The 11,493-nt window shown below is 38.1% G+C and overlaps 1 protein-coding gene across 1 annotated transcript in view; it reads left to right on the forward strand.

Annotated features, from left to right (window-relative positions):
* The window catches only part of LOC139975426 (unconventional myosin-VIIa-like), a 49,402-nt gene extending 38,391 nt beyond the window's left edge, over positions 1-11,011 (forward strand). The window contains exons 30-44 of the mRNA XM_071983414.1: positions 664-834; positions 1,178-1,422; positions 2,001-2,170; positions 2,473-2,651; positions 3,064-3,182; positions 3,484-3,632; positions 4,297-4,450; positions 4,834-5,092; positions 5,967-6,081; positions 6,257-6,343; positions 6,600-6,892; positions 7,898-8,014; positions 8,754-8,837; positions 9,296-9,415; positions 10,643-11,011. Of these exons, the coding sequence (XP_071839515.1) occupies positions 664-834; positions 1,178-1,422; positions 2,001-2,170; positions 2,473-2,651; positions 3,064-3,182; positions 3,484-3,632; positions 4,297-4,450; positions 4,834-5,092; positions 5,967-6,081; positions 6,257-6,343; positions 6,600-6,892; positions 7,898-8,014; positions 8,754-8,837; positions 9,296-9,415; positions 10,643-10,735 (2,355 nt within the window). The 3' untranslated portion in view covers positions 10,736-11,011. The remainder of the gene's footprint in view (positions 1-663; positions 835-1,177; positions 1,423-2,000; positions 2,171-2,472; positions 2,652-3,063; positions 3,183-3,483; positions 3,633-4,296; positions 4,451-4,833; positions 5,093-5,966; positions 6,082-6,256; positions 6,344-6,599; positions 6,893-7,897; positions 8,015-8,753; positions 8,838-9,295; positions 9,416-10,642) is intronic.
* Positions 11,012-11,493: the final 482 nt, after the last annotated feature.

The raw sequence follows: 11,493 nt of genomic DNA on the forward strand, positions 1-11,493 counted from the left end.
ATGCTTTAGGAACATTCATTTTCAAGATTTTATGGCATTTTTTACTATTTTTGTTAATTGTGTTAGTTTATATTTACATCACATCTACATATGCCTCCACATAATCGTTTTTTTTATTCTCCTGGTTTAAAACAAAATTGTTAGCAATAACGCTATTCTCTGCGATCGATGATTCCACCTCATTCTTGTCTACTGCCCCCTATCCTTTATCATTCCACTAATCAGGTGGTCTTATTCATGCATTGAAACTTCTCCAGAGAGGTGTCTTGTGGTTTCCTTCACATCCTATTTGATCACAGAAAAATTTATTCACCGTTAAAATTAATCTTGGGCAAATCACATTGTTATTACACATAGTTAAATACCTTAGCAGATGTAGGAGTCAAACACAGTTCTTGTACCATGCTTGAGCTGCTTTGGTTAATACCATGGCAACCTCCATGTAGCTTCATTAGTGCACAATGTGTCTCAATAGCTGTTTATATATAATAAAGTCATGCAAATCTTCGAGAGTTGCTTTGTTATTGTTTGATGATTTTTTTATAAAATGATATTGTACAAGTATTTCTTGAAAAAATACTTAAAATGCCTGAATGATGTTTTGTTTTTAACTTCGGAAACATTTTTTTTATGATAAAAAGGAATATTTTTCTCTGACCACAGGACCAAGACGTGGCAGCCATCGCTGCCCAGCAGTATTACGTAGAGTATCGTAAGGCGATGGTACTCGAAAGGTTGCTTAAACTGGTTCCATCGTACATCCCTGAATCAGCGATGTCCGGATCGAAAACCGTAGAGCGGTGGACGCATATGATAGCCGCACAGCACAAGGAAGTGAGATATTGTATTTGATATATCAGCAGTGCGTAAGGTTTAAGACCAGAGGCAGTCTTAAAATTGCTTGTTGTTTTTTTGATTGCCACAGAACTAAATGCTGAAGCCATTCAGGAGCACTGTCCAATAACATGAAATATTAGGCGTGAGACTTGAGTCAGTCTTAATAACCACTTCCAACCTATCTTCAAATTAATAACAAAAGCTAGGCCAACAGTAGTGTCTTTAAAAGGACAACACATAAACTGTAAGACCTAACGTCGGACTTCTAAAACTATCTTCATTTTTTTTTTTAAATTGAAAAGTATGTTGAGTTTTCATATTTCCGGTTCCCTCTCATCAGAGTTACTACGTTCAAGAGAACGCAGATCCAGCTCAAGTCAAGGAGGACGTGGTCAACTATGCCCGCCTCCGATGGCCTCTCCTCTTCTCCCGATTCTACGAAGCGTTCAAATTTTCAGGACCCAGCTTGCCGAAGAACGAGGTCATCATCGCGGTCAACTGGACGGGCGTCTATGTCGTAGATGACTTGGAGCAAGTCTTGTTGGAATTATCTTTCCCGGAGATCACTCAAGTTTCTAGTAGCAGGTAATGTTGACCAATAGGGGATGTCGTCACTGTCATTGTTGGGGACACCTTCTTGGGTAATCTTGCATCTTAAATGACAAATCTTTAAATAAAACTTTTGTTTCTGATTATTTTTTTTATATATATTTTTTTGTGGCGTAACTGGTGCTAAAAATGCTTTTCTCTTTTAAGTTTCTATGGAAACTTATTAAGTTGTCTGTGCAACAGTAAATGACAGATAATTGGATCGGGTAATGTGAGTCAGATTTTGGGAGTCCATGATTGCCTTTCTGAAATGGATTTTAATTATGAGAGAAAAACATGGCAAAACTTGTATTTTCAACCATATTGGGTGCAGAAAGCACATTTCTAATAGTAGGCCAAACTTTAAACTGATCTTACCTATACAAAATTTGCAGTAATTTTTTCATTAAGTGATTTGTAATTTATTATTTAATAAAAATGTATCTTGTTCATTGATATGTCCCCCCTCCCCCCCCCAAAAAAAAATTCTGGACTGGGAAAGAAAAAAAAAATGTATGCTTATTATTCTCGACCGTAATTGGTTGAATGATTTTCTTTTGTTTTTGATTTTCTAGGACTGGAAAGCTTCATGGTCAGAGCTTCACCCTTCTGACGGTGAAGGGTGCAGAATACACATTCACCTCGTCCAACGCAGAGGATATTAGAGAACTCATCATCTTCTTCCTGGAAGGTCTGAAGAGAAAGAGCAGATACGTAGTTGCCCTGCAAGACAGTCCTCGGAAACGTAAGAGACTAATTTCAGTCGGCCCCTCTGTAAAATTAAAAACACAAAGCTGATTTTTTTGGGGCAATCGGAGGTTGGAACGGGCCGCTCTTCGGCAGACGAGGTGCCGGAAAAAAACTTGACATCTCACTCTAGTCGCATTAGGAACTAAAAGACATTTAAGTTCGTGACTTTTGCAAAATGAAGAACGAAACGACATGTGGTTTCTCAATCGAGGTTTCTGGCCACTATCTTGTTTGTTTGTTGTTTGTTTTCTTCTTTGGTTGTTTTCATCTCAATCTGTTTCTTGTTTATATCGACAGAGAAAGGTTCGTCTTTCTTGGACTACCAACGAGGTGACCTCATCATCCTAGAGCAGGAGATCAATGAGAAAGCAGACTACTGGTACGGAGAGAACGCGCGGACCGGAAGGAAAGGAGATTTCCCGTCAGAGGCCGTCTACGTCCTGCCGACTACTACGAAACCCTCGTCGGAAGTAGTGGTAAGTGCTTCCTCCCTCTGGTGTCATCCAACCAATGGAATCAGGGGTCTGCATCCTCCCGGTACCACGACAAACATCTCATCAGTATTAGTGTTCCCTCCCCTTGGTACTACATAACAGAGAGAATAATTATGAGGTTGAAAATGTCACGTATATGTTACCGAAAAATTCATCGTTGCCGCAAAATCAGTCGATTTTTTGAGATAGCAGAGAAGATGTCTTTAAGATGTCAAATAAATCAATAAATCTGCAGTCAAGGCCTCCAATCTCTTAGTCCTTTACCTCATTTTCGACTTCTTGATGTGTTGTTCTCTCCTCCTGTTAGAAGTTTAAATAATACCAAACATATCTACTTTGTTCAATAGCTCTGATTTTTCTTGTCTCTTCCTCCCCCCTCCCCCCCACCCTTCAGCAACTCTTCACAATGCACCCCGGTGAGATGATGGACAAGACGGCCTACCCCCCTGAGATACCCCTGGGTAACTTCACCCAACAGCATACTCTGGAAGAGTATTCCATTGATCATTTTAGGTAAGGAGTTGGGTTAATGGCTGCCTTTCAATGGTTTCTGTTTGTCAAATCTGTTCAAGTTGTAATCGTCTTTTTCGTTTTATATTTCGTACTATAACATGAAGACAGGCAAGTCAGATCAGTTTCATCTCTAAAATATATTTGTTGTCAACTCAACAACACATTAAACCATTTTTGCTGAGGGTTTTGTTTGAATTGTAACCTTTTCTTCTTATTTATGTATATTTTTATTATATTTTGTTTCATTTGATTGATTGACTGATTGACCGATCGATTCATAGCTAAGTCGCTTCTCTTGCAGGCCTCCCCCCAAGAGGACTCTCACCAAAGCAGTGAGGGGTAACAAAGACAAAATTTGGGCCCACGCCAAGGAACCAATCCGACAACCCCTACTCAAGAGACTACTGAACAATCCCGAATTGTCAGAGGAATCCATCAAAGCCTTTGAGAATATCCTTTTCTAAGAAGACACCCGCCCCCAACAAAAAGAAGAAATAAAACAGTGAAAAACTTTTAAGGAAAACGTAGAACAGTTATAATAAATTACTATTTGGGGGTAAGCCCATTCTCAAAATTGATCTTTTGGAGTTTCACGGTAAAGTCTATACTGTAGTATTTCAGACGCAGATATATCAGGTGTCAAGACTCTTCTAGGACTGTCTTTTTCTCTTTGCTGGGTTGGGGTAGGATTGGGGGTGGGTGGGTGGGTGGGTGGGGTGGGGGGGAGGTGGGGGACTTTAAATGTTATCATGAAGCAAAGATTGTGTGTTCACATAACAGGATGCAATTATCCAGTGTTGCTGTATTTCAGATTTAGTAACCTCCATCACCCAGTACACAGCTGTATTGCAGAGCTAGTGAACAATATCTTTAATGTTTTTAGTATTTTTATCCTGACATGAAACTGTATAAATCTCTAAATTGCATGCGACATCGAAATACTAAATTCTACCATGTACACAATGAGAGATGTACAATCAGCATCGATATTAATCATGTAGCAAAAGTAGTGATTGTGTGGTTTGCTCTCCACGAAACCGGATCATGTCCTTTTTTCACCCCCCTTGTACCTTCTGCTAACGTCATTTCGGGTCTTCCTTAACCCACTCTGCACGTATCATGAGGTACATGGGCGACCTCCCATCGAGGCGTCACCGTCAGGGCAACGAACTCACTGACCGCATCTTCGACACCGGTCTGAAGAACGAGCAGCTCAAGGACGAGATATACTGCCAAATCGTGAAGCAGGTCACAGATAACCGACAAAAGTAAGCCCTTAAACTGGGGACATTTTTAAGGAAGATGGAATTGTTTCAGCCATAAAATATAAACCACCCTTTCATCATCGCTGTCGTGGTCGTGGTCGTGGTCGTCTTCATCATCAATTTTAAACGTATATGTAATTTAAACCTGAAGAAAATAAGTCACAAAAGGATAAATAAAAACATATTTCAATTGTTTGACAGATGTCATAGCATTAACAACAAGGCATATGAAGATTCCTCTGCAGTTTATCACTCAATATCTTTTATTGTTGTTGCCGATGTTGTACTTTCGGTTTGTAGTCGTTGTTCTGCTGTAGGACTTGAAGTGTTTGAATAACCAAATAAGATGCCCTCGTCTCTCTCTTTCCCCCCCCCCCCTTTTACAGATCCAGCGAAGAGCATGGCTGGGAGCTTATGTGGCTACTGACGGGTATATTCGCCTGTAGTACCACCCTTCTACCGGACATCACCAAATTCCTTCGTTCGACTCGCCACCAGCTGGCTCTCGACTGCCTCCACCGACTTCAGAAGACAATGAGATCTGGACAGAGGAAGTACCCGCCTCATCTGGTAGAGGTGGAGGCCATCCAGCATAAGACCACCCAGATCTACCATAAGGTCTACTTCCCTGACGACACTGACGAGGTAAAAAAATAAAAAATAAAAGAAATCAACCTGTGAAATCAAATCAACTTATAAAAGAAATTACTACTTGAAATTTTATACTGTTTCTTATGTCAACATATTATACTGATATATTGGTCTGTTTATATATAATATTATACTGTTCATATATATGATACTGTTTATATATTGTGCTGTTTATATATTGCACTGTTTATATATTATACTGTTCATATAATATACTGTTTTTATTATACTGCATATATATATATTATACTCTTCATATATTATACTCTTTTTTAAGATGATACTCATTATATATATAATAATATACTGTTTATATATTGCACTATATATTATACTGTTCATATAATATACTGTTTTTATTATACTGCATATATATATATTATACTCTTCATATATTATACTCTTTTTTAATATGATACTCATTATATATATAATAATATACTGTTTATATATTGCACTATATATTATACTGTTGATATAATATACTGTTTTTATTATACTGCATATATATATATTATACTCTTCATATATGATACCTTTTTTTATATTATACTCATTATATATATAATATTATACTGTTTATATATATTATACTGTTTATAAAGTATACTGTTAATATATTGCACTGTTTATGTATTGTACTGTTTATATATTGCACTGTTTATTTATTACACTGTTGATATAATATACTGTTTTTATTATACCGCATATATATATACTATACTCTTCATATATGATACTCTTTACATATATTATACTCTTTATATATATAAATTAAACTGTTTAATCTTCTATGATATCTTATGAAGCCTCCAGACGAGACTGCCTTTGATTTGTGATTTTAATTTTAATTTTCCATCTTTCCTAGGCTTTTGAAGTCGACTCCGGTACACGAGCCAAAGATTTCTGCGCCAACATCGCCAAACGGCTTCGACTGAAGTCTTCAGAGGGATTCAGCCTGTTTGTGAAGATAGCCGATAAAGGTAAGTTGAGCAATATTGATGAAAGTTTATGTCGTTTATTCAGAAGAAACAAAAAGGATCAAAACATTACTCCGTTATGAATTTTTTGTTTTTTTACAAATTAAGTTTTAATTTAATTAATTTTTTATTGTAGCAGTGATATTGATTGAGCTTCCTCTGTCTCCCTCTCTCACAGTCATCAGCGTTCCAGAGGGCGATTTCTTCTTTGATTTTGTGCGTCATCTGACAGATTGGATCAAGAAAGCAAGGCCAACCAGAGATGGTGAGTTTTTATGTCGATTCCCTCGAATCGGCCTTACCGAAAACGCTCGGCATTCTTACCGACGAGTTACAGCAGTCGGAGTATTTTACGACAGCAGCTCTGACAATGTCACAAAAACGTCTCTCTTTTCTTTGTTTCAGACTGTGATCTCTTTCGAGTAAAACTTGCAACTTTATACCGAATTTGCTTCCTATCCCTTTGTCCCCTCCGGTTATTACGTGCTAGTTCATTTTCCCTCTCTCTCATCCGATTGCAGGTTCATTGCCTGTTCTCACATATCAAGTCTTCTTCATGAAGAAACTCTGGAGTAACACCATCCCTGGCAAGGACCCCAATGCAGACGCCATATTCCACTACTACCAGGAACTACCAAAGCTTCTCCGAGGGTACCACAAGTGCTCGAACGAGGAAGCGGCCCAGCTCGCGGCCCTCTCCTACAGGGTCAAATACGACGACGACAAGTCCTTTTTCCCAAGTTTGGCCAAGATGCCTCGAGATTTTGTGCCAGCGGACCTGGTCAGAGATCAGAGTCCAGAGGAATGGAAGAGAGTAAGATTTTAAATTAAAAAAATTTTTTTTGGGCTTAATAAAATTGCTATTTTGCATCTGACCAGGACTTTTTTTAAATCAAGTTTTAAGCAAAACTAATCACTGTCTAAGCAAACCTTGACTTTGGCTGAAAGTGAGTAACTTTGTAACAGAGGCATTTTGTTGCATTATACAGTAAATCTTGGATAATCTGGGACCTCTCAAGACCCAAGGATGATGCATGTGGAGGGAGAAATTGGAATAATGATTTATTTTTGTATTTTAAGGAAAGCTGGCATTTCATTGTTCGTTGATAGAGTAATGTCCTATATCATCAAGAAACCAAGGTGTTGACGGATAGAGAATAAAATACAAAATCCACGAGTAGAGAGTCCATCCTTTTATTTACATATTTGTCATTTTGTATGTTGGCCATAGAGCAAGATGTCCTCTTGTTTGTCAGCTTCCAGCACAAACTGAAGATATTTCTCTATGTCTGTGGTGATATACTTATCTATTATTGAACTTCAAAGATGATGGTTGAATATTATGTCAGGGATGTGCCCACGCTGGGCGGCCCCGCCCAGCACTAAAATTTACTGTCCGTTTACTGTCTTAAAAATCGTGAATCCCGCCCAGCACTATTTTCAACTAAAATCCCGACATTCGTAACAATATATTCAACATAAATTGAAAAAAATTGTTAGCAAAACTAGTACTTGTGTATGTGCTTAAAAAGCTACACAAGTGCCAGCATTTGGCATCTGAGCACCTTTTAAAATCGAAAAATTAGGGGGACGCCCCCTCCCCCTTTGACCCCTCCCCTGGGACGGTGATCAGTATACCCGGCATTCAGGAAATCCTGGGCACATCCCTGTTATGTGTATTATTTTAAGTTGAGCTGAATTAGACGATGGTCCATTGGCGTTGTGTAAGACTCAGACCAGTGTGGATCTTGAATTTGTTATGCAACAATAAGACTCTGTAGTAAATAAACATTTGACCTCTGACCCTTTACTTTGACAGAGAATAGTGATTGCTTACAACAAACATGCCGGGAAGTCTCCTGACGATGCCAAGGTGGCCTTCCTTAAAATCATCTACAGATGGCCGACCTTTGGATCCGCCTTCTTTGAGGTCAAGGTGAGTTTCCGGTGTATTCGACTCACTTCAGTTGCTAAGTCTGAATAATGTATTGAGCACTGAGCATAGCAATAGTGATTTACTGTTTATAGACACGGATGCCAGAATTCCGGGATGCCAGAAATTTGGTTCCGGCTCCACACGATCTTTCTGTCCCAGTTGAAACAGGCATGAGCTTTTTCCGCGAATTTCTAACTATTATCCTAACACACTATAGCATACGCAAATTTGGAGCCTATACCGCAAATTTGTCTCTCGATATTCATAAAGCCCCAACATTAGCTTAGATAGTCTTTGGGACATCCAAGTCCCCACAAATTTTAGGCCCTAGGGGCAAACCCTGCTGGCATCCCTGTTATAAAGTGAAAATTGTGTTTTTACCAGTGGCATGGTCAGGGAGGTTAGACGGGTTGCTATAAGGGACTTAAAGGAATAATAGAGTCAATGAATATATGTTATAAATATCATAGTATCACTTAGCACAACTTGACCACAAAAAAATTGGTTGTCTTGTTGGTAAGGTGTGGTAAGTGTGGAATTTTATTAAATATCACATATGATATATTATATCATATAATTAAACTGTACAAATTATGGCACTGCCACTTTTGATTTGGAAATGGAAAATCATATTGTTGGCGATTGATTTTCATTTGATGCATTTGAATTTTGTGTTTGAATTTTTTTTAAATATTTATTTCGTTGTTTTTTTCTCACAATTTTTACTTTTCTATTTCAGCAAACTTCTGATGACAATCTGCCAGACATTCTGCTTATTGCCATAAATAAGTCAGGCGTTAATCTCATCGATCCCAGTACAAAGGTAGGCAAATCTGCCAGAATCTATCCGACAAATCTGCCAGAATCTATCCGACAAACGTCGACCTTGTCTGTTGACTCATTGATGAAATTGATGAGCTTGATCGAAATAAACAATTCATTGATATGATTGATAGAGCAATTTATAATGATTGCAATTGTTATTAATGAATTGCAATATTATAACAAGTAGATGTGATTCTTAAAATGCAAATGACAATTACAAAATTTGTATGTCTAATGTTTACAATTTGTTGAGTTTTCAGTAAAAGAAGCCCTCGGGATTTTAAGCCAATTCGAAAAAATTCTGTCATTGGAATAAAAACAAAAACCTGCATTGTTTGATGCTGTTTATAAACGTTTTACGTTATTCTTTGTAAGTTTCTTCTTATTTTGATTCGAATTTCCCCCGTAAGTCCTTTTTTAAATATTTTTCTGTTTTCGTTTATACCTCTTCTACAGGAAGTACTGCACACTTATCCTTTCACAAAGATCTCCAACTGGAGCAGTGGTAACACATACTTTCACATGACCATCGGAGCCTTTATGGGCGGTACCAAACTTTTGTGTGAGACGTCTCTGGTAAGTCTAAATCTTAAAAAAACCTTTGACCGCCCTGACCGAATCCTCATTTGCCAAAACTCAGCTGGTCAGCTCATTTAAACTCGCATCAGAGCTTCCATCCTCTTGCAGGTGGATATTCTCAGGGTCGCAGTGATAGTTTTTGAGGATGTACTCTGACATTTTACCCAACTTCATCCGTTTCCCCGACTGGGAGGAGGAACAAACCCAGTGTGGGTGGATGAACATATCTATTGTGGGGTTGATAAACAAACCCAGTGTGGGTGGATGAATACACCCATTGTGGGTGGATGAACATATACAGTGTGGGTGGATGAACATACCCATTGTGGGTGGATGAACATATCCTGTGTGGATGGATGAACATACCCAGTGTGGATGGATGAACATATCCAGTGTGAGTGGATGAACATATCCAGCGTGGGTGGATGAACATATCCTATGTGGATGGATGAACATATACAGTGTGGATGGATGAACATATACAGTGTGGATGGATGAACATACCCATTGTGGGTGGATGAACATATCCAGTGTGGATGGATGAACATACTCATCATCATCTTCTTGTTTTGATCAGAGTATCAACTGTGTAGGTTATTAATAGTGAGTGCTTCAACATGAGTGTACAGGCCCCATATGGACATTTTACTACTTGAACTGCCAGAATAGGATTAAACACTCAACTGACAACATCAGGAATATATAAAGTATTTCCTTGGGATGCTTGTGGTCATTTCCTAAAAATGTCCTGGACAATGCCACAAAAAAAAAAAGGTTACAGATGGAATCAAGTAATATGCAGTGATTCCCAATGAATGCTCTTTTCTTTGCGCATGTTGTGGTTAAGGCAGTGGACTTGTGATCTAAGGCTTGCAGGCTCGAGTCCTAGCCAGATCATTACGTTGTGACCTGGGGCAAGGTACTTAATCTCCATTGCCTCTCTCATCACCCAGGTGTATAATTGGGGACCTGTGAGGTAACTTGTAAATGTAGTTGCATGCTCTGGTTTGTGGCTGCCTATGGAAAGTTCCCCAAGGGGACACATAGATGTGGTGTACTGTAATACAACAGGAGTGATTTTCTGAACTGCACAATTCGGTGTGTGGGTGTGACAAGTTAACGATGACCAGGGGTTATGTTGTGAAGTCATGTGAGGGGGCCTTGGGTTAAAAAAGACTGTAAACCTTGAACTTTAACGTTTTTTCATTTTTTTTGCCTCTCCAGGGTTACAAAATGGATGATCTTTTGACTTCCTACATCAGCCAAATGATGTCAAACATTAGTAAGAAGCAGGAACCACGCGGAGGAAGATACTAAACCCAATAGATAGTAGAAACACAAGTCCTCATGCTGTAGTGAATTGGAAGATGACTGGTACAACTAACTTCAAGTCTCACTTGTAGGATGGTTAAACAGAGTGGAAAGTTGTTTTATTGAAATTGTTAATATTCTTACCTCCAAGTTGTCAAAGTTTGTTTCCTTCTGTACATTAGGGAAAGAGAGGAAATATCTGTTAACAGGACTTCAAGATTATGGGACATTAAAGGGAGCAACATCACCCTACCCAGAATTCCTCAGTATCAAGTTCCGATAACTTTCAGTTTTAAATTTCAAAAAAAAAGAAAGAAATTATTGTTGCAGCTTTCACCAAGAACTTTCAAAAGAATATGCTCTGCAGTATTACAAGATATTGTTTCTATTTAATATGATTTTACAGATTATCATAAAATTTGTTTTCCTTAGCTAGACTTCAGTCTTTATTTAAAATGGACCAATCACAAACTGTCTTGTCATTTATGAGTTCTTTGAATATCATTCTCTTTCTCCCTCCTTTTTTTTTTACCCCAGAATTTTTCTCATAAACTTATAGACTGCCCATTGCACAGTACTGGTTACACGTAATAGTTTGTGACATTGGGGAACATAAGCAAAGAATTTTTTATACCAAATACTGCTCTTCTAAAAAGCCATAAATTTTATAGATGAAGGATCGATTCAGCTGAAAACAGTATAACATTGGCTTTAAAAAAACAACACAACATTTTGTGTCGATACGGTGAAATGCTTTATTTCTT

This window comes from Apostichopus japonicus, chromosome 10 (genome assembly GCF_037975245.1).
Source record: "Apostichopus japonicus isolate 1M-3 chromosome 10, ASM3797524v1, whole genome shotgun sequence".
Lineage (NCBI taxonomy): Eukaryota > Metazoa > Echinodermata > Holothuroidea > Aspidochirotida > Stichopodidae > Apostichopus > Apostichopus japonicus.